Genomic DNA, 23,321 nt, shown 5'->3' on the forward strand with positions numbered 1-23,321 from the left:
ACTGCCCCTACCCAGGTCCTGAAATGCTTTTCCTTTTTTGCTTTCAAAAAGATTGTGGTAGTGTTGCATTTTACGCAGGACCCACCACTTGCTTGGGAAGCTGGGTGTAGATTTTAGCGTAATGCACGGTTTTGGCACGCAGAGGTGAAGAAGGTTTAAGGAATGTGAGGTAAGCCTGTCCTTGTCTTAAACACGTGCTTAAATTTCGGGGGAGAAGGTAGTTCAGAGTTAGAGCCATGTATGGTCACTGTGGCCTGTGTTCCACTCTGGATTACGCGACCTTTCTCCAACGTGAAATAGCCGGTGCATGGAAGCCTGGCTTTGCAGACCCTCCTCGGGCTCGCAAGCTCGTGCTCGCGTTACTGAGCCCCTGGTCTGTCACCGCTGCCTGGGTAAGTGGTGTGTCACAAAAGCCTGGGGGATCAGGTCTGCAGCTTGCGTTACGTGCACCACTTGGGTCTCCAGGACAGGTGTCTTGCACTCTGCAAAGGAAATACTTTGCTGTTGCTTTCTCTCTTGCAGAGAAAAAGCATGTCTCTTCAATCTTTTTCTTTTTTAATGTATCAGAAAAATAATAAGGAAAACCATCTAACACAATGCATGTGAGTCTACAGAAATCTTAAAATCCCTCAGCAGAAATTAATGCAAAAATAACTGTCCTGTAGGAGCTGAGAAGCAGCAATTCTCGATTAGGAAGCGGTGAGGTTCTGCACGTGCAGAGCTCAGCTAGATCAGTGCAATCTTCAACAGGATTAAAAGGCATTCGGTTTTATACTTCCAAATTTCATTCCAGAAATAGAGTTGCTTACTCACACGTGGAATGGAGGAAGGGAACAAGGAGTTATCTGGCAGTATTTTCAGATGGTTCAAGCTATTTAGGTTAATTAAGACTAGGGGAAAATATGTGGAAAGAGAAAGGGACCTGACAGATCCACGGCCAGTTTGCTGCTGCACAGCGCTGTAGGGGACTAGGCTTGATCCCCTGCTCATCCCACATGCTAAGGGCAAGGCAGGGCAGATTAGAAGAAAGAATTTCAATTAACCATATACATATAGGGAGGAGAGCGTATGCCTCTGCTAGAGTCGCATGGAAGTTTCTCCTTAGTGTGCAAGAAGCCCTAAAAACAAGACCAAAACCCCATTGAATTGAAAAGGCACACGAGAAAGGACACCAGAACTGATGGAGTGGCAGCGTATGCCTCGGGTGTATATTTACACATACATACATGTGTGTATACCTTCCCTGGAGCTGCCTTCTGTTTTGGTTTTCCTATCTCAAAAAAGTGTAGCTGGAATTAGGAGGAGTTCAGGGACAAACAGCAGGAATGATTGCAAGCATGGAAGGATTTTCATGTGAAGGGAGGTTGAACAGATTGTGGCGATTTTGTTCAGAAAGGACATGAATGAGAGGAGACATAATAGAGGTACATGGAATAATGGACAGCATAGAGAAGGTAAATCTAGCTCTCCTATTCATCTTGCCTTATAATTAAAGAACAAGGGGACATTCAGTGAACCTGACAAAAAGAAATACTTTTTATTCAACACACAATGACCTGTGAAATTCATTGCTCCAAGATGTAATCAAGGCCAAATGTTCAGAAGCATTCCAAATAGGATTAGACATCATATGGAAAATGCAAACATTTAGAGTTTTATTTGACAGGATTCAGACAGGATTCCTCCTTTTTTTTCGCAAGGGAATTAAAAAAAAGGAAAGAAAGAAAGAAAAACTTTGATGCCAGGGTGTGAGGCAACTGCTAGGGGAAGGCAGGAGCTTCTTCTGGTGGCCAATTATTTGATAATTACCGCATTCCCGGGTCTGCTGCGCGCTGGGGATGCCCCCGCGCTAGGCGCCGTCGTGATAGTCGGTGGGGTGATTATAAAATAATGAGCTTGCAGCGGTATTGAGAGCACGGCTTTATTCAGCAGGGCCGTTCCTGAGCCTCGTGCGATGCTGGGGGAAGTTCTCAGGCGGCTCGTCCAGCCTGGCTGGCGATGCTCCTGCCAGCGGAGCGGAGTGGAGCGGAGCGGGGAGCTTTCGGCCGCTCTCCATCCCGCGGCAGGGACGGCTCCGCAGCCCTTGGCACGCTCCGTCTCTGGCCGAGGGCGAGGTTTTACGGCTAAGCTTGGGTGCTAATGGCCATCCAGAGCCTTCACGACTGAGGTCTGCCATCTCGTAGGGAAATGAAAATATCCCAGCTGTCTCCTGCTTCCCCCCTGCAAGAAGTAGTTGGCTTTTCAGGTATCCTTAGCCAGCTGTCCTTGACCAAACAGTTCTCCCCTTCAGACTTGTCCACATACAATGCCCTGGGCTGAATATTTGCCCATAGTTTCTGTTGCTTCAGGTTATTAAAATCAGTTGTTGAAATTAAGCACCTGAGAAAGGAAAATAAGGGGGGCGTTGTTTGCTTTTTTATTGGGGCAGCTTTGTGACAGGCTCTGCTCCTCGTTAAATTAAACGTTACTAAAAGTGACTCTGTCGTGGGTAAAATATCATTAAAAGCCACAACTGAGCCTGCGCCATTTGCAGATTCAAAAAAATGTGAAGTGTTAACTGAAAATGGTCTGGTGAAAAGCTCTGAGAGGAGGTAAAAAGATGCTTTTTCAGCAGCTCAGTTAAATCCATCTCCTCTCCCCTTCCCCAATAAAATTAGCATGAACCAGACATTGTTTTGCTCTCTGTGGCAGTTGCTGAGAATTCACAAAAGGAAATTCTAGATTGTAATTTAGCTTGGCCTCAGGTAATATGTTAAATACACTTGGGATACATATAATCTAAGATTTTAGTTTGTACAAAGCTATTTTTTCCTCCAGTGTTTAAACAATACTGCTTTTAATGAAGAAATCTGGCTTTATTAAAAGCCAGATCTGTGACTTACAACTGTTTCTGCATATCTGCTCTCAATCAAGAGAAAAGAGTTTAATTTTTGTAGCTTTGTTCGCTTTGCATATGTTAAACTGATGCAACATGCACCCAGGGCATCACTTCAGAGACAGTTTGTTCCATAAATATGTGCTCCTCGCTTAAATACCAGATGTAGGTGAAGTTAGACTGAAACAAAAAAAAGCAGCAACAATGAGAAATCGAAGTGCTGGTATCGTGCATCTAAAAAATGTCTTCATATTTTTAGGAATATGTAGGCACTTCCTTTTTCAGGAGAAATGCCGAGTGATGGGGTCCGACAGGTTTTGTTTGTACTTCGCTAAATAAGAATATGGTCAGAGCAGGGTGACGGAGCAGGAGAATTCGGATGCTTTGAGAGCAGTGCTGCTGCTGCAAATGAGACGGGGACATTTCTCTGAAAACCCGGAGTCTGCCGCGTTCCCAAGCAGCATTACTCACTGTCTGAAACCGTAACTTGGGTGAAAGAGTCGGGCCCGATAATTTCTTTTGGAAAACTGGTATGAATTTTGAAGTAAAAACATAAGAACAAAGGAAATAGTTTTTGAGTAGAGTCAGTCTGAAGTTAGCCTTTGACCATTTGATACATTCCACGCTGAAAAGGAAGTTGAAGGGGGAAAAAATTTAAAAAAAAAAAAAAAAAAATCAAGGAGGATACTGGTAATGTTTTCCACATTTGAATTTTAATACATGAAACAGGCTATAAAAGGCTGGCCAGCTGCAGTAAATAAAGTAGCAGTGGGAGGTATGGACCGGAAACTTGTCGAGCGCGCTGGTGGAAGCGGCTGTGCCCACCGCGCACCTCCACGCGCTGCCCGAGCGTGCCGGAGCGACCCCGGAGCGGTGCAGAGCCCGCGCTCCCTGCCGGCATTCCCTGCCCACGTTCCCTGCCCGCATTCCCTGCCCGCTCTCCCCGCCCGTGTTCCCTGCCTGCTCTCCCTGCCCGCGCTCTCCCTCGCGCAGCAGATGTGCGACTTTTCTCCCCAGACAAAAATAAGGCAGAGATCGGTCAGATGCTGCTGGAAACGGGAATCAAGTGCTCCGGTTTTAATGGAATGAGGCCAGGTTTACAGCTGTGTGGCTGGGAGCGGAGTTCTACTCCCTGTGCGAACGGTTTGCTATAGCAGGCTGTCTTAAAAGGGATTTCTTCTTTTACATTCCCTCACTTTTTTTATTAGTGGCCCAGTAAGGAGAGCGTTTAAGCATTTACTAATTTTTAGCAGGCCCCTGGAATTTGCCGATGTCCCTGTTTCCAATTTCCCCTGCGCCACGAGCAAACCGGCGCACGTTAATTCACGCCGTTTACAAATCCAATGTATTTGATACCAGTTTAGCGGCAAACTGGTTTAGCGGCGAAAGCCCGGACGAGCTGCCCGCTCCTCTGCGCCCGCTGCGTCGCAGCAGCAGCACGTGCAGCCAGGAGAAGGGCAGCGGGAAAGCCGCAAAATCGGGATATTTCTTAAATCGCAGCCCTCGGGTGCCAGAGCTCGCAGGGCGGAGGGCAGGAATTCGAACGCGGAGCATCCCCCAGCCGCAAAGCTGGGGTGCAGCAGCTGCTGGCCCAAAGCTGGTCCCTTTGCGGGGTGTATTTGGGGGTGGGGGGGCCGGAGGGGGAGCGCGGCGGGGAAGGGGGGTGAGACCCGCTCGTCGAGCAGGGGAGGCGGGCGTTCGGGTTTCCCATCCCCTCGAGAGCCGGGTTCTGCAAACACACGTGCGCTCGACTTTATTGCCACGCGTCGGTCCCGTTGGGACCATCCGTGACGTTGAGGTTCAGCGCGTGCACGAGCGTTTGCGGGATCGAAACCATCGTAATTAAAACAGAGGTAGCCTCCCTTCGCCGGGCTCGTAAAGCCGGTACGGAACCGCCCGGGGCGCCTGCAAAGGCGCCTCTGGGAAGAGGCAGAAGTGGCTTAGAAACGGGGATGATGCGGGGTTTGTCGCCGGGGCGCTCGTAACGTTTCTGTCTCCGCGAGGGTCTTCAAGGCCAAAGCTGTAGAAGTCGCACGTCAAGTCAAAAACTTGGGAGTTTTGGCCGATTTAATCTGCCCATCTCCATCTCTCAAGGGCATGAGCTAAGCGTATATTTTCAGCTTTAGCTGTGAATTTCCTGGCTTTCCGCAGTTCCTGTTATTCCAGAGGTTACGCGGATTGCAGGGATTTTATCGTTACGTTTCGAATTGAATTGTAGAAAGCAGCAAAACGCTAACTTTTGCAGAGGAATCTGAGAAGACACGTGTTTCTCTTGTAGCGGTGCATGAAGGTATTGATTAAAAGCATTACAAGCCAGAAACTGGTATACATTATTTTTAAGATAGTGCTTAGAAACCCATCAGCCAGCCTGCATGCTTCACGTGAGGGCCCACAGGAAGAGAGCGTGTTCGTGTGTATTTTTTTTTTTACATCCACATTAAATTAACTTATGGAATTTTCCACCCCTAGGAATTAGAGTAGCAGCTCATGAAGTAATTCAGTTATGTCATTCGTACATAAACAAAAAGAGTCAAGCGACTTGGCAATATTTAAAAGACGAAATTTGGCTTTTGCTGTTTTGTCTTACTATCTCTTCTTAATTTTTAGCACAGTTGTAGCTGCTGCGTCTGTGGTTTGTTTTGCTTGACCGTGGTTTTCAGTTAGCAGGTATAATGTAAATTTAAAAAAAACGGACAGAATGACCTTGCTGGAATGAAGTCTGACACAACAGGCACCGGTGTTGGGTTTTTATATAGCACCGTTTTCTGCCTAATTGGTTGACATTCCTAATGCCGCGCAATTACAGCCTTTATCATATTTTTAAATTATTTTGGAGCTATAAACTTCATTTCGACCGGGAGAGAAACCACCGACCGATATTTAAACGACACCTTTTCAGCAAAGCGTTGTCCTCGCACAATGGCTCCATTCATTTCGAAGCAGCTAATTAGCCACATGGTTTAAAAACCAACCCCCCCCCCCCTTGTCATATTTGGTTTCCCGGGACTCCCGCGAGCTCCACGTGGCCGGCCCGGCGTGCGCGCGCGCTCCCGAGCGGCGACGGCGAGCAGCTGGCTCGCCTTAATTGAAATTGCCGCCGGGTGCGACGGCCGGACCGGAGCCGAGGCAGGTGCCGGGGAGGAAGGCGGCGGCGCGGGTGGGTCGCCCACCTGATGCTCCGGACGGGACCCCCGTCATCTGGAACCGGGCACCGAAATACGGCGTCCAGGTGTGCCGACTTGCTCGCGGCGTGGTTTCCTCCCCTCCCTCCCCGGGCGTTCGGCGAAGAAGAGTTAATGTTCTTAATCCGGTACTTTAGGACCCTTTATATCTCCGGATTTAGCCAACGCTTAAATGAATAATCATCTCTGCTGGAAAGAAATCGCGGGGATTATTTCCGCGACTTCCCTCCGACGGCCGCAGCGACCCGCTTCTCTCCCTAAAGGGTCTCAACCGGCCGCTTATTCCCTTAAAATACTCCCATTCCCCACGGTGGGAAAGCGAAGCCGGCGAAGCGCGGGAGACCTCGCGCCGCGTTAGGGCTTACGGGGGGGGGGAGGAGGACGCGGCGGTGGTGGGCCGCTCTCCCCGGGATGGCGAAGGGCAGAACGCCGCGGGAGGGGGCCGGCGACCTCCGCGGAGCTGGGGGGAAAATCGGCTGGAAGTCGGCTCTTCCCACCCGGCGGGTGCGTGGTGCCAAACCGAATCCCCTCCTGCCGCGCCGGGGCGGGGGGAGGCGGGCTCCCCGGGACCCCACGGGGACGCGGGTGGGCGACGCCGCGCGCTCCCGCGACCTCGAGGCGCGCACGCTGCCGCCGAGCCGGTACGCCGGCCTCGCGTGGAGACGTGGCACTGGCGCTTTTTTTTTTTTTTCCCCTTCTTCTTCCCCTTCCTTTCAACGGCAAAGTCCGGCTTTGCCACTTTCAGCTCCGTTTAAATGGCTTTTGCACACAACTGGCTCGCAAACGGCCCTTTCATAAGATATTTGGCGAGCCGCTTAGTACTCGGCGCTACTTTTTTTCTGTAGAAAAAAATGTGAACTTTGCTTTTTTCCTGATTTAATGCCACTCTTAATGTCTTTTTTTTTTTTTTTTTTTTTTTTTATTAAATCCTTTCTTTCGCTTTTGATCTTATTTATAGCTGAGCCACCGGTCATATGGAAACTATTATTGTATAGCATGGAGATGAAAGACTTCGGTGCAGTTAAATAAGAGTGAATAATTTGGACCAATAATACACACATACAGTGAGAGACCATTTGTGTCAGAGTGCCCTGTGCTGTTCCCTTTTTAATATAGCGTTAGAGGTTTATAAGGGCTTTGCACAAATCTGCTTTCTGTCAGACTTATAAATTTTGACAATATTGAACACGTGTTAACATGCATCACCTTACAACTTTCTTGCCGCGTGTTTTTATTTATCTAATTGGATAACAAAAGGTCATCATTTTTAAAAGGACAAAGCTTGTTGCTTGTTGCATTTGTTCACGATACGGGAAAGTTAGGAATAATCTCTTCCTAACCGTAGCCCAAAGCTGTGGTCCAGGCTATAGGTAGTAGTTTTTCCTTTGTATTTAGAACGTTAACGGTGCGTGTGAAGGCCGGCTCTCAGCGTGAGAGGGGTTAACTGTAAGGAAAGGGGTGCGACGCTCATAACTTCATAGGAAACCTTTCCCCATTCTTTACAGTTTATGTCTGCTCCTTACCATGCCCGAACTTCAAATGCCCATCTGTGAGCAATAAAAGAAACATTTGTACGACCATTTCTTACCACTGCTCAGGATTCACTTCTGGGTCAGGACGGGGCTTTCCTCGCCCTGGAGGACAAAGTCTCCGTCGCCATCTACATGGCAGGCGGAGAGGGAGAGAATCCGGCTCATTTCGAAACGAAATGCAGCGCTGCGGGGCTGTCAGGTGCAGCTGGGATTTCGGGGAGGAGGCTCCAGCTCACAGGGACCAGAACAGCTCTCCGTGTCAGTGGGGTCTGATCGCCACGCGGACACGTTTTCTCTTCCACGTTGACCGAAAACCGAGCGTCTTCCCCGGTCCCTCCGCAGGGACGGGTGACCCCCGGTGTGCCGTGGCACACGGCGAGGGGTGATGCCGGCGGGGGGAAACTGGTGTCCCGGCCCCCGTTCCTCCTGGTCCCCGTGGCAGCGGCTGGGAAGGCACGTTTGGAGAGCGGGGATTCACTTTTGGGGGGGCATCCGCGTCTGGAGCAGTGGAGGGGGGGCTTCAGCCAACAGCCTGCTCTGGGGGCACTTCTCTGCGGGGTGATGTTAATGGGCATTGCGGAACGGCCAAATTCAATGCCCTACGTCTTGATGTTGATGAAACAAGCATCTCAGGCAGCAGAATAGTTACTTTTTAAAAAAAGAAGGAAAAACGCACTTTGTGGAACACAGGCGAAACTGTGAATTCCTTCCCGGCATCCCAGCGTCACGTTCTTTATCTGGGTTAACTACGCATATACATCTCCATCAAGAAATGCTGAGTATTCAAGAATTAATTCCCACATATTTTTTTAAAACAGCTTCCCATTCATGATGAATGCATAGATAGCGCAGGTAATCTGGAGTACGTCCAGGCTAGCATAACCAGAAAAACCTGACGTTTGTACTGAGTACCTGTTACCGTATATAAAAATGAAAATGCAAAGGTAAGAGAAGACAAGGTCTAGCCTTCTTCCAGCTATTGAAGTTTTTAAAATGCCATAAAAGACTAATGCAAGTGTGAATTCAGGCATCGTCTGTCCAGGTTTTCGTGCCATGTCCATCAGCCTAGTACCTGCGCAGGTGCCTCCAAAGAGACCTGCGCTGGAAGGTCCGCAGGACGATTTTGATCCTTACTCTGGGATCAGCCTTCTCTGCACCAGTATTTATTTATCTTCCAGAAGCCTTTTTAACCTTAATAGCCAAAACCCCACAGGACTGGGGCTTCTCACGGTTTTTCCCTTTGGCGGAATTATCGCAAGCGGACTGTACCTCACACCCGCGTACGCACACGTGTGCTCGGGTACCTCTGGGTGCCTGAGCTGGTGACTGCGGAGGGGAGGTTAAGGCAGACATTTGCACATCAACAGCAGAGTCCGCTTATACCTCCCGTGCACATTTTAGGATTTGTTCTTTGTTGGGGTTTTTTTTCCGCTCCAATCTGCTGAGTGCTGCAGTAGGGGGCTGTTTAAAGAGATGGAAATAAATAAAATATTAATAGAACTTCAAAGTGAGTTTGATTCTCTAAAGATAAGTATTATTTATAATCTACACTCCCGGGCTGGGGGGAATGATTCATATCTTCGCTCCACCTCAGGGTAGAGCTGTTGTTTGTATAACAGACAAACCGGCGGCCCTGCCGGCTGCGGAGGGAGGGGGAAGCAGAAAATGCAGCATCTTCTGTGTCCCTGGGGGTGCCGGGAGCTGCCCACACCCCAGGCTCGCAGGCGTTGCTGCTTTCTGTCCCTAACGCTTTCTGTAGGACAGGCTTTATTTCAGTAAGTCGCATCCCTGCGTCCCCTGGCAGATGGTGGGTTTCGGCCGCGTTCGGCAGCGTGGCGGTGCTTTTGAAGGTCCTGAGCTCTTGGTGGTTGGGTGGAAACCCCTGATGACATTTAAAAGAAGGAAGGAAATGATATTTAAGGAGAAAAGGAAATTATGTTTAAAGAGAGAAGTAAGTGGCCAGCCCATTTTAGGGGACATCTGAGGCCTGAAGTTCGCTGTAAAAGCAGTCGTTTGGGTACCCGTGCAGGCCAGAGCATCCCGTGGGCGGGGGAGATGCGGTGGCGTGGTGAAAACCACAGCGCTGCCGGGAACCGGCCCTCGTAGTCCTCTGCTTGTGGAAGTACTCGGTGTGGGTTAGTTTGGGGCTTTTACTATAGATACCTGTGTGTGCACGTACGCACACACGCAGAGGTGTTTGTAGCCTGGTAGAGTTGAAGTCTTCTGTGTCTCAGAAAATACTCTCTGTGGGGGTAACGAAGTGATGGGGCTGCCTCAATCTTCTTGCAAGCGATTGAAACTGGAGAAATAAACTATCCAGGAAAACATGCTGTGGAAAGGCCGTTGCAAGGTGGTGGTTCGTGTAACCGTGGAGTTAGAAAGCGCCGGTGTACCGGAGCAGCCCCCTCGCTGTGGCACGGGGAGGATCGCGGGTGGGAGGGCTGCTGCAGCCGGAGCTCCATCCCGTCTCGGGGTGCCTGCCTCCCATGCAGGGAGAGGGGAAAATGGGCTTGAAGTCAGTCACAGTGGATAAGAAGTAGTCTTTCTTTCACGCAGGGATGGCCGTAGGTCGGGCAGGCTCGCTAAGCATGCCTGGAATTTGCCAGCTGGCAGGGAAAAAAGCTGCAAATCTCAACAAGCAAGACTGATCCCATAGTCAGTTGTAAAAAAGAATAAAAGAATTGATAGTTTTTATCATTCAGTTGTGAGCTGTAGGTGGTTATCTTCCAGATCTCTTGAGAACCTAAAGGAGAAGAAATGTGAGGAAATCTTATTTTATGGGAACCAATTTTAAAAATATAAATAGAACTATATATCAGTATGTCAGTGGTAAAGTGGTGGTGACTTTATGACATTGGGTTTTTTGTGTCTGAATTCAACACTTCAGTTTAGAAACCCTCCAAATCATTAACTTTTGATTATTACCGTGTCTGCTTCTTGACGTGGTAAAACAAGGCGTAGTCTTCATGAAGTCAGGCCAAATAATCAAGGTAGCCAGGTTGTCCCTCTTCAAGCTGGACCACCCAACTGGAGGCATCTCGTGTAGCTCCGTAACGGAGGTGGTCCAGGGAAGGAGGTGGGCTGCTCCGGAGCAGGAGCAGGACGGGATGCTTGCCGTCTCTGGGTCGGTCAGTCTGTCTGTGTGTCTGTCCGCCAGCACAGGTCATGGACGGAGGCTGGCAGGGAAAGGGAGCAAGACGTGGTGTCTGTCACCGCGCATTTACAGCTTCCAGCCGCTCTCGGGAGCTCTGCTCGAAGGGTGGTGGTTGGTTGCCAACCAGAAGTGGTATCATATGTTTCTTTTGTCTTCCTAGACCTCAAAACGAAATGGTTTAATGGTTTTCGTCTTTTGTAGAATCACAGAAAAATGTAGATCAGCGGGGACTCGCGGAGGTGGCCGGGGTGAAACCCCTGCTCACGGTGGGGCCGGACTGGGAGTCGGGTCCAGCTCCCAAGCGAGGTCGGTCACCCAGGGTCGGAGCTGGGTATCCCTGGGGATGGAGCAGGACAGCCTGTTTCACCAGGCATTTTCTTTCATAGGTGTGGGGAAAAAATACTTTTTCTCCTCAGAATGATGTCAGCAGGACTTCATTGTGTTTCCTGCGTTGGGATTTCAGGAAGTGGAACTGCTGAGCTCTAAGTGCCCCGTAACAACTGATTCTTTCTTAAAACTGAATAATGCTGGTTCCAGTCTTTTCTTAGTATCTCATGTTTTAAAAATTATAACGTCTCAACAAAGAGAGAGTTTTTGTCTCTGCTATTTTACGCTTGCTTTCGGTTATTTGCATTTCGTCTAGTAGTAAAAGATTTTCTCAAGTTCCCCTTGGCAGGATTCCCTTTTATCTTTCTTACTGCGGTCTCGACTTGCTGTTAACAATTATCCTATATTATCTTGTAAGTCTGATCAGAAACATCCCTCCATCTTTTTATCTGCCCGAGAACTTACTTTTTGAGTGTAAAGAGCGATTTACAGTTCTCTGCGGGGTTTATCGCCCTTTTGGCTCGAGCGTTAGGGGACGTACGCACCTGAGGAGGTGGAGCGCTGAGTTTTCCGTGCGGACGCGCTGTCCGTCTGTCCTTGCAGACGTCCGTCGGTACCTCTCCGGCTCGGAGCGCAGCCAGCCGGAGCTGCCGTGCAGGACCGGGGAGGCAGCGCCAGCGTTGCCACTCCGGGTGCTTTTATATCAAAGCAACTTCTGACAGTTTTGCTCTTCAGACGCGTAACTCTTCTCGGCGGTGTCCTTTATTTAATGAAGGAGCAACCCTGCTCCGCAGAGTGTGTCTGTGAGCCGCGTAGAGGAGAGGAACGGATGCGTTTCCATCGCGCCCGTGCTGTCAGCTCCGATGATGGCATTACTGGAGTGTTTAATAAAACCTTTATTGGTATATTACCCGGAGTCACGGCGTTGGCAGGGACGGCGCCCCTTTGGGTTTAGGACTCGGTGGTTGATGAAATCCAGCGAGCGCTAATTTGGACGGGGCTTCTCGTTTTGGAAAGGCAGGTGACACGTTATTATGTTTGGGGGGAGCGGGGGCCGCGCCGCTCGCTGCCGCAGCTCCCGCTGTCAGAGGCTTAGCCGGCATTACGGGGAAAAAAAATGGCAGGCCTGCGAATCTGATCCCCCAAAATGAAAGCCGAATGCCAAATTGAAATTCCTGCAGGATTTCCGATAGCAATGGGGGAATTGAGAAGCCCACAATTAAGCATATGGGCATTAAGATAATTGTCAGATCTGTTGGCGGACATGATAGAAGACAGATGGGTAGGAATCGGCGCGCTCGGCTGCGGCACCCTGGGAGACAATTTGACATTCTACCTGCCTGAGCTGCTCCGCCGCGGTTGTCACGAGGCGTGCGGCGCAGCATCCTCCCGGGCGGCCGCGCGGCGCGAGCGCGCGGTGCGAGCGCGGTGTGCGCGCACGGTGCGCGCGGCTGTACGGGCCGTCTGCGCCCTCTAGTGAAACGCAGCCCGGCGCCGTGCCTCGCCCTCCCCATCCCTCTCCTGGGGTCCCCAGGATTTGGGGTTCTGCCGTCCGCCCGTCCTCACCGCTGCCTCTCTCCTCGCCGGCAGGTCGGAGCGCACCGCGAGGACGGGGTCAGCCTCCGCGGGAGCCACTCGCTCGTGCCAAACCAGGTCCCCGTCCCCCAGCTGCCCGTCCAGTCCGCCACGTCCCCGGACCTGAACCCGCCCCAGGACCCGTACAGGGGTGAGTACCGTCTGCCCGGCAAGCCCGTCCCGGCACGCAGCGTCCCCAAACACGCGGCCGGGACGGCGGTGACCGGGCTGGAGGGACGAGGCGTCCGAGCTCCTGGTCGCGGGGATGTCGGAGACCGTAACGCAGCGCGGGGCACGGCGGGGCAGCGGGGCAGAGCCTCTTCCCTAATTCAGCTCTGCTCTCCGAATTGCTACCGCTAGAAGCGTGCAGGCAGCTTGCCTCTGGACAGTGAGCTTTGATACCAGGACTGCTTTAAGCAGCAAAGTTAAGAGCGTAGAAAACACTGCAGGACGCACATCAAAAAGCTGTGCGTGTAAGGTGAGACTCAGACCCACAGATTTTCCACCACCTTTACGGTTCTGCCTGTGGGAAGGATGGCACCGGCGTGCCTCTCCTTGGCTCACAAGATGTGTTGCACTGTCCTAAGCCTGGCAGACTCCTCTGCAGGGTTATTGGAAGCAGGCCTGGAGCTAACCGAACCCCGAGGACATCAGGTGTCTGTCATTACTCCTAGAGGCAGCTGATCTTCCCATTAAAGTGAGAGAGAAAGAGCCCAAACTATTATAAGGTCTTGTCCATTCATTGTAGCTGAGGTATTTTGATTATTTTGAGAATGGCATATTAAAGATTTTTTTTTTAAGGTGAAGGAAAAGTAATGTAGTGATTGAAGAACAAGAGTAGCAGCTAGGCATCCTGTGCCCCCTTCCACGGCTACCTAGCAGCTGGAAATGCGGGTCTGGGCAAGATCACAAGCTCTCTGTCCGTTTGTAAAATGCAGATAATGTTGTCTGCTAACAGGTAGCGGGTGCGCAGAACTCCTTCAGATGCAGGAATCAAATTTGCTCTAGGAGTTCAAAGTCTTACTTTCTTCCTAAATCCTTGCTTGCAGAAGCAGCTTGGGGTGAGGGCTGGTGCACGTGCCAGCTCCCCGCTCCGAGCAAGATGCGCGGGTCCTGTCATCACGGTCCCCGGTGCCGTTCAGCTGATGTTTCGTAGACAGCGAGTCCTCCTCTGTTCCTGAAGGCGGAGGAGCAGAGCTAGACCTCAAAGCCCTGGCCGAACCCCATTTTCAGGAGCTGCCACCCCCACGCCTGGCTCTGCTGGGGCTGCGCCCGCGGGTCACCCTCCGCTGGGGACGGAGGACACAGACCCAGACCGTTCAGGCGTTGGCGTAAGCACTGCTTGACAGCTCGTCCGTGTGTTTTCTCGCAGGCATGCCAACTGGACTGCAAGGGCAGAGCGTCTCTTCGGGTAGCTCCGAAATCAAATCTGACGACGAGGGAGATGAAAACCTCCAGGACACAAAGTCTTCTGAGGACAAGAAACTAGAGGATGACAAGAAGGATATCAAATCAATTACTAGGTCAAGATCTAGGTAACAGTATATAATAGTGTCGCTTCATTTAATTCCTTTACTGGATTTCGATGAAGTGAACAGAACAGGAGGAAACTATGAGGTTTTTTCCTGGCAGGTAAAACCACAGCCTAAGTGGAATGGCATGGCTGTTCTGGCAGTACCGAGTACCTTTCTGGTACCTCTACTCCGGGACATCCTCAAATTGGAACAATTCACAAATTTGGACACTGAGCAAGTTCTCCACAACCTGAAAAGAAATTGCTTTACGCTAAAATCTATGAACTAGGCTGTTATTCCTCTCTGCCTATGCTTGCAAATTGGAATACAGTATGGATTTTCATCTCTTTAAAAATGTGCCTAACAGCTGATCACACCTGCACCTGAACTAACAGACCATATGCTTTTCTTATACCTCTGAAATAAAATTGTCATTCCCAGTCCTCAATTTTGGTAAATCTCTAGGGCTCCCTAGGTTTAAGCGGAGGGTTTAGAGGTCTTTACTTTACTTGTTCGGCATATTCTTTATAAATTTTGGGAATGTATTAGTGAAGTTGTAGCTGGATTTTATCATCTGGGAGCTCACGCCCATGGTGAATGTGAACAATGTCTATGGGTGCTGCAAACGTGAACCTGAGCAAGGGACAGGCTTTACTTCTGTCCCTTGGATTTCACCTGCCTCACCTGCACGTCACCCCAGGGCCCGAGGTACAGCTCAGGACTGCAGGTCCTCCTCGGCACCAGTCGAGTCCCGAGCTATGCAGCAAAAAGCCCGGTGAAGCTGAAATCCAGGCACGACCCTGCTTTGTTCAGGGGATTTATTTTTAAAGCTGGAATGGCAGTGTCCTTCTGCCTTTTCTCCTTCCACGCCTGGTTCTCTGTGTAAAAACCAAGGCGAGGTAAGAAGCGTCTGAGCAGACGGGCTGCCCCCGAGAGAGCGCCGAGACTCAGACCTCTCAGGCCGGCACCCACCGGTGTTTAAAACATTAATTACATTCACGTCTCTTATGACTGGAGAAAATAGATGGCACTCGAGATTTTCTCTGAATAAATGTGTTGAAGTAACCATATGTAGAAGTGAGGCTTTCATGTGCATTTACGATATGGTAAGAAGAAGGCACCTTTATGCTGATGCGAGGTGATCGTGGTTCTTGTTAATTCAACAAATACTCTGTCGCTTATGCATATTTATATGTGCTTTGAAGCTGTTGTAGGCTAACGTTTTTGCTTTTAACACGCTTGCAGCTTTAAATGGTTACTCCTGATGCTTAGTTATATGTCTAAATCCATGTTGTTAGGGCTGCTGAAAATTTAGATATTTAGTTATATGTCTAAATCCATGTTGTTAGGGCTGCTGAAAATTTAGATATTTAGTTATATGTCTAAATCCATGTTGTTAGGGCTGCTGAAAATTATTACTCCATTTGCATAACCAATTCAAATTATATAGTGCCAGTGATTCACCAGTGGATGTGTTTTCAATTTCAAATCATCATTTTATCTGGATAGAAAGCAGGTTTGTTGCGGAAAGGATGCAGAAGTTCACCCTACGGCTCTTCACAGCCAGAAATTACTTCTGTGGCTCTCTGCCCGCGGGCGTTTCGGTGCCCCGAGCTCCGTGCCGGGACTGGGGTGCTGCCCACGCCGGCTGCCCGTGGCTCCCCTCTGCCACTGTTAGGGAGGACGGCCGATCCTCCCCTTGGGGAGTAGAGCAAGTTTCTTCCAAGCCCCGAATGACGGTCTGCTGAAAGGGAAACGTGTAAATGCACGGCAGTCGTTCCGGCTCGGAAGGCACTGCTGAGGGGCCGCAGCCCGTGGGAGTTGGGTGCTGGCACTGGTGGGAGCTGGGGCAGGTCCCCTCGCCGGTCGGGGACGAGCTCCTCGCTCCTGGGGCGAACCCACAGGCAGCAAAGATGGAAAGTGGGAGCAGTGCAGGGAGCCACCAGCGCCCTTTGGGGTTAAAGGGTGACTCTGAGCGGAGATTTGCCATGATTTAAAATGTTGCAGTACTGGCTGTGATAAAATACGTTATTGGAAAAAAGCTGTGTTTTTGCTTCTTTAAAATATTGGAAGTCCTGCCTCGCAGATTGTAAAGCCTCGTTACAAACCAAGGCTTTACTCAGAGTAAAATTGAAGGGGACTGACTTTCGCAAAGGTTTGGTGGAAGGGGAACAGTAAATAAGAATCGTTCAGAAGGTGTCTGTTCGTGAATTGTAGCCGTGCTTTTGGACAAAGTCTCTTGAAAATCTTGGCGCTCCTTATTTTCCACATCATTAGAAAATGATGTATTCCTTTTGTCTCCCAGCAATAACGATGACGAAGACCTGACACCGGAGCAGAAGGCCGAGAGGGAAAAGGAGAGGAGAATGGCCAACAACGCTCGGGAGCGCCTCCGCGTCCGCGACATCAACGAGGCTTTCAAGGAGTTGGGCCGGATGGTGCAGCTCCATCTGAAGAGCGACAAGCCCCAGACCAAGCTCCTGATTTTACACCAGGCTGTGGCTGTCATCCTCAGCTTAGAGCAGCAAGTCAGAGGTCAGTGTGCCGCCGGGTCTCCGTACATCCCTCCGGGGCTTCGGCCATGTCAAACACGCCTTTTTGGGTTGGGGAAAGCCTGGCCGGGGGCACCGGGTGCCAGGGAGAGTGGCAAGACCTAACCCTTGGCACCCGGAGCCGGCCGGGCACGTCTGAGCAGCCGGGGAGCTTGCGTTCCCCTGCGGCTCCGGCACTGGGGATGCCGGCATAGGTCCTCGGCAGCCTCGGCACGCTTTACGTTCTTCGGCAAGATCCAAATTCAATATTAAGCTTGGCTGCTCCTTAGCAAAGCGCAAACACGGAGGTATTTGCAGAGCTTGCGTACGGAGTCGTGCTGCATTTCGGCGCTCGATCTGACTGAGCTGCGTCCTCCGCTTCAGCCCGCTAAATTCCTGTAGCAGGACCGGAACGAATAACTGACAACGAATTATTCTAAACGCCCATGCGATGAACCGTAGACCAACCTGGTATAAGAATGTGAATATCTGAAACCGCCTTTTGCTTCAATTCAACAGAAAGAAATCTGAATCCTAAAGCAGCGTGTCTGAAAAGAAGGGAAGAAGAGAAAGTATCTTCAGATCCTCCTCCGCTTTCCCTGGCAGGACCCCACCCTGGGATGGGAGATGCCTCCAATCACATGGGACAGATGTAAAAAAAGGCAAGTTTCTTTTCAGCCATGCCCCGGGAGCCTCCTGCCCCGCACCCGGAGGGGTTGCCCCCGGTCCAGCCCCCCGTCCCAGGGCAGACCGTCCCCCGGGGGTGGACGTGCCAGCCCACCCCTTATAAACTGGTTTTCGGGTTGCCCCGCGAGCACGCTTGATTTCCGAGGCAGTGTTCGGGTGGGTTGCTGGAGGAGGGTGTAGGGACGCGCGCAGGCTCGGCTCTCCTCGACTGATGAGATTTTTTACTTCTTCCGCAGGTCCAAGTTGCCACATTTCTTCATTTAAGCAAGAGACCACTTCCTTAACAGCTGTATTATCTTAAACCCACATAAACACTTCTCCTTAACCCCTTTTTTGTAATATAAGACAAGTCTGAGTAGTTAAGAATCACAGACGCAAGAGATTTCAGCATTCCCGATTATTAAAACCGAGAAAAAACAAACAAAAAGTGCAACTTGAGGGACGACTCTCTTTAACATATCATGCAGAATGTCTAACGCAGTATGTTACGAGCTGTAAGTGCACAGCCTAGAGACTGAATGGCAATCTTCTCCACACTGTGGGACAATGCATTTGTGCCTAAACTTCTTTTGGAAAAAAAAAAAAATATAATTAATTTGTAAGTCTGAAAAAAATATTTAATTTAAAATTGTAAACTTGCAATAATGAAAAAGTGTACTTCTGAAGAAAAAAAAATGAGCGTTTTTGTTGGTGTGCTAGACAGCTAGTGTTTATACTTACTGGATATTAAAAGGGAAGCTTTGCTGCCCAGATATTTACAAAACCAGCAAACGTCCTAATGAAAACTGAAGCGATGACATTAGCCATTCCTTAGGGTAGGAGAAACAGATGGATCTTATAGACCTATGACAAATATATATATATAAATATATATATAAATATATATTAAAAATTTAGTGAATATGGTAAGCTTTTGTTCATTTGTTTCAGACTTTTTTGCTCCTGTAAAAAAATAGTACTGATTAACTTTTTTAAAAAGAAGATTTTACTGTAAATAAGGATTTTTTTGTCTTATTTCTGTCCCTCTCCCCTGTTTTTGTTATTGTAACCTGTAGTGCCAACTCTGTCTCTGGAGGGGTAGTGCAGGATGAAACGCTGACCCTGACGTTGCTTCTCATTCATAACTAAAGTAGAGAGTTGTTTCTTCAGTCTTTGGGGAAGACAGGACTTCGGGGCCGGCGGTGTGCCGGCCCCCCGGGCGCGGGAGCGAGCCCCGGCCGCCCCGCTGCTCCGCTCGACCCTTTTCTGGGATTTTCAGAGGTACAAGGTTAGAATGCTACAATGTTACCACTGTGCCTTCCAATGTTTATATCATCGGAAACATAACATAATCAAAGTGGCTGTGATTAACGAACCGATTAAAGTGTTACCTATGTGTGTAGCCTAAATAGTGTGCAGTGAGGCGTTGCTGAATACATGGTCAGATTTGGGGGGGGGGGGGACGACACACACCATCGCGGGGGAAAATTGCAAGTAGTGTGACAGATTTGATCGACTTCTTTTTCTGTTGTTCTTCTCTCGTTTTTAAGTGGATTATTTAAGTGTAGACCACTCGCTGCCTCCTCCTTTCTTTGTGAAATGCCAATTTCGGTCATCATGCAGCATTATAACAAGCCTTATGAGTCCTAAAGCATTAAGTTGCACTTTCTCGAGGAGGGGTGGTAGTACAGTATTTCTCTGGCCAGTACGAATGAAGTTTTTACTTAACATATTTAATAGTAACATAGCTCAAACTATGGCACAGCAGCTCATCAGATAACTAGCTTTGAAGTCTGGGCACAATTGAACCAACTTCCATAGTGAATCTTAATAACGATTGACTTTGGTGTACAGTACGATTAACAGATAGTGCTCCTAGTTAAGTATTTGTCAGCATCCTTTTGTCTCTAATTCCAGTTTCTATTTTTACAGCCACACCAACCTGGCATGTATTTTAAATAAAATCTCCCTGTTCGAGTAGATTTTCCACCTATCAACACTGAATAAATGCCATAAATCCATCAAACGGTCTAAATGTTCCATCTGTTCTCCTGTTTTGCCAGTTATATAGTAATGAAAAATACATTTGTAAATTTTATGCAACAAATGGCAAACGTATCATTATTTTGAAATTGTGTATGTAAAAGTTATATTTTTACATGTAGACTCTTGTTATTATGTGTTTTAATACATTGTATCAGTTTTTTTGTTTATAAAAATCTGTGTGGTTGAAAAAAAGTCTCATTTAAATGAAATAGTGAGATACAAGAATCTGAATTTTATGTTTGTTTCTGAAAACGTAAAGAACAAATATGATAGTTACCACGTGCTCACCTTCGACATCCCCATACCCATTTGGATTAGCTGTGTGCGTGCTGAAAACTGTAAATATGTTCAGTAGCGATAAAACTTTCAATGTTTTGATTTGTCGATAAGTTTCTCAAATGTGGAGGTGGATTCAACTGCTAGAGCAGACGCTAGAGGAGACCACACTAAGGCTTAATTCCGAGTTGCAGAGGCTTATTGCAGGAGAAACGCTGGACTTGGAGCAGGCCTGGTTTATCTGAGAGGGGGTCTAATAAAGCTTGAGCCCACCCGGCGCTAACGACGGCCAGTGGTCCCCTCGGCAGGCCGGAGGGCTCTGCTGCTCCCAGCCGCGCGGGTTGGCCCTCTGGATGGCGTGAAGAGCACGATGCCGATGAACAAGCCATATATTTTTTTCCAGGAGACCTCAGACCCGGTGGACCACACTCGGTTTCGGTCTGTCCGAGTGCACCACTCGATCGGGGTAGGGACCGGCAAGGCGATCATCACCGAGATGCTGAGGACTGTGCTTCTGATAAACGATGTAAAAAAAAAAAAAAAAAAAAAAAAATTATAAGACCAACTTCATGTTTATTTAAAACAATCTGTGGACAGAAAATAAATGACGAGTTTAGTTTCTGGAACTTGCAGAGAAAGAAAAAGCTTTTCTTGTTCCGCTCGCACTCGGCTCCGGCCGAACTCGAGGAGCAGCTCGGGGCCGTGCCGCGGGACGGACGCCGGCGGCGCTGCGGGCGCTCCGGGCTCGCATCCCTCCTCCGTGCAGGATGCGCCCTCGTCCGTCCTGGATTTAAGAACTGAGGATCCTGGCCGGCTTCCGCTCCGGATGAGGCAAGATTTCAAAACAAAAACGCCCCACGAGTCTGTAATCCTTCATTTTTTCCGTTATTTCCCAGCCCAGGTAAGGTGTGCGCATCTCGAGCTGCCTTTCTCCGAGGGGATTGAGCTGATGATACTTAGTGAAAGCGGTGAAGGTTTTAGAAAGCCGTACCCTGTGGTAATAGAACCGGGCTAAGAAACTCGCAAAGAAAGAAATAAAATACTGAATTAGCAGCTTTTTCTGAACTGATCCACCTCCACATTCAAGTAATTTATGAATATGCTGAATAGGGAATCTGTTCATCTAGAACTTTTTTACCATTTGTCTTCTGTGTAGCTGCAAGGAACACTAATGTTTATACAACTGTCAGTCCTACCAGTGATGCAACTTGTACTGATTCAGTCTTCCGAGGTTTTGGGGGGTTTTTTTAGGTTTTTTTTCAGGGGGCGGGGCGGGGGGAGGCAACGAAGACGGGTGGTCAGGGCGAGGAGGGGTTCACCTTTGTATCCAATAGGCAGAATATGATCCATGTCCAAAAGCGAACAATACAGAATATTGCCAGGAATGAAGAGATTTCAGCGGAAACAAGCACAAATAAAAAAAAAAAAATAAATTTAAAAAAAAAAAAGAAAAAAAGGAAAAAAAAAAAAAGAAAAAGAAAAAATTAGTCCACTGGTTGACTGGAAAAAAAAACCTAGAGGTGGAATACAATGAATTCCAACACAGCGGGGCACCAGGGCCCGGGGGGGCCCTACCTTTTCGTTTTGTTTTTGTTTTGTTTGTTTGTTTTTTAAAAAACATGTTCTTTCTCATGGGACTTGAAGTTGATTCATATTTGTGCAGTGCTGGTTTGACCATACTCATTTCAAGTATTATAGACTTATGTAATGGTGAAAATATATGAACTGTGGCCTTTTTCATTCTTGTTACTTGTGATGCAATTAAGTGAAGATAAGAAAAAAAAAAAAAGCAGAGATTTACCATGTATCAGTGCCTGGCTTTTTGTTATAAAGCTTCGTTTGTCTAGTGCTCTTTTTGCTATAAAATAGACTGTAGTACACCCTAGTAGGAAAAAAAAACTAAATTTAAAAATAAAAAATATATTTGGCTTATTTTTCACAGGAGCAATCCTTTTATACCATGAATATTACGGAAAAAAAAATTGTCAGATTCTGAATATTTCTTCTTTGTAGATTTTTGGAATCATTCTGAGTAAAAGTTTGTTACTTTATTTTACTATTTAAAAGATGTTATTTTACCATGTGTTATTGAGATGAAACTGTATGGTAGCTTTTTTTTTTTAGTTGTAGGTCGCAACGGGGAAATTTTTGCGACTATACACATAGCTGCAGCAGTAAAAGCAAAAAAACAGGAAAAAAATGAAAAAAAGGGAAAAATATTAAAAAAAAAAAAAAAAGATGAACAGTTACACCTTGTTTTCAATGTGTGGCTGAGTGCCTCGATTTTTTCATGTTTTTGGTGTATTTCTGATTTGTAGAAGTGTCCAAACAGGTTGTGTGCTGGAGTTCCTTCAAGAAGATGACAAGCAAACAAAGACAGCTTGGTGTAGGCCATTACCTGTTTCTCATCTGTAGTTATTCGATGCCGTCATGTACATGACCGTTCTGTAGCAATAAATGTGCCATTTTTATAAACCGTTTCCGACACTTGGGTTTCATTTCATTCCGCATTGCCCATCGCCGCCGGGGCCGTCTGGCCGCCGCTGTGCCCCAGCCTGGTTTGAGGGGGTGGTTCTTAGGAGAAGGGGTGCTTTTTTTTTCTTTTTTTTAATACGTGTCTGCGTTTTGGGTAAAAACCCGTTGTTTCCGTGTGTCCTGGTGTGTGTGCTGTGCCCTGGTGGGGCTCGGTGCTGGAGGAGCCGGTGCCGGCGGCCGTGCCGGGCGCTTCGGGCTTTCCCCCATGGTCGCTTCTTCACTGGCCGGGAACGTTGGCAAAGCGCTTTCCGATCCTCTCGGAGGAAGGTGCCGTAAAAAGGCAAGATCATTTTCATTCTCATTCTCATATAGATTTTACTCTGCTCCGTAAGTAAAACATCGGTATTTCACCCTAAACTCCTTGAGCCCCTGCAAGAACACAAAGCACCTGCTAGAGCAAGCGGGGGATGCTGCACGGGGTGTGCTGGAGCGCAGGCAACCCTCGAACCTCGGAAAAATAGGCGGAATCTGTAAAATCCAAGGCTGCGTATCTGCAGAAGTGTAAACCGTGCAAGTGTTTCGCTCTGCCCTCGCTTGCCGTGCTCGGTCGGCGCTCACCATGATGGTGGGCCAGCTCTTCGGCGGGTTTTTCTCTGCTACAATGTCATGGTTGGAGCTGGAGCGAAGACCCAAGATGCGCGATCACTGTACACCGAGCGTTGCCAACCTCACTCATGGTTTCATGGTATTTACGCTTTTTTTTTTTTTAAATAATAATTCAGTTCTGGTTGGCACTGTTGGACCTTCTCAAGCCAGACGGAGCCCACGGAGTTCAGAGCTGTACGAACGCCTCGCCTCGCATCCTACCGACAGAAAGTTGTGCCGGCGGCGGTGGGGACGTACAAGCCGAGAGGGGATCTTGGTGGAACGGCCTTGGGTTGGTTTGGGAGAAACGAGGAGGGGGCTGGTTCACACAACATAATACAACACCGGAGATGGACGTAAGAACCATTGGGGATTTGCGCTGAGGAATGATTTACCCTGCGTGGTGTCTCTGGGATCTTGTCGATGATTACTGACGCCTGCGAGGCCCGTCAGCGCGGCTGTCGGTAGCAAAATACGAGGACTCGATTTAATCAGTTATACATGACGTGCATCTGATACTCGC

At 48.6% G+C, this 23,321-nt stretch overlaps 1 protein-coding gene across 17 annotated transcripts in view; it reads left to right on the forward strand.

The window, feature by feature from the left end:
• The window catches only part of TCF4 (transcription factor 4), a 246,882-nt gene extending 224,724 nt beyond the window's left edge, over positions 1-22,158 (forward strand). For 12 of the 17 annotated variants that reach the window (XM_075020177.1, XM_075020178.1, XM_075020179.1 and 9 more), the window contains 5 exons: positions 12,661-12,796; positions 14,018-14,180; positions 16,465-16,694; positions 17,210-17,352; positions 17,614-22,158. In XM_075020177.1, coding sequence (XP_074876278.1) covers positions 12,661-12,796; positions 14,018-14,180; positions 16,465-16,694; positions 17,210-17,346 — 666 coding nt within the window. In that variant the 3' untranslated portion in view covers positions 17,347-17,352; positions 17,614-22,158. The remainder of the gene's footprint in view (positions 1-12,660; positions 12,797-14,017; positions 14,181-16,464; positions 16,695-17,209; positions 17,353-17,613) is intronic. The other 5 variants (XM_075020170.1, XM_075020169.1, XM_075020174.1 and 2 more) reach the window with 1 other exon arrangement.
• The last annotated feature ends 1,163 nt before the right edge of the window (positions 22,159-23,321 follow it).

This window comes from Buteo buteo, chromosome Z (assembly GCF_964188355.1).
Source record: "Buteo buteo chromosome Z, bButBut1.hap1.1, whole genome shotgun sequence".
Taxonomy (NCBI): Eukaryota; Metazoa; Chordata; class Aves; order Accipitriformes; family Accipitridae; genus Buteo; species Buteo buteo.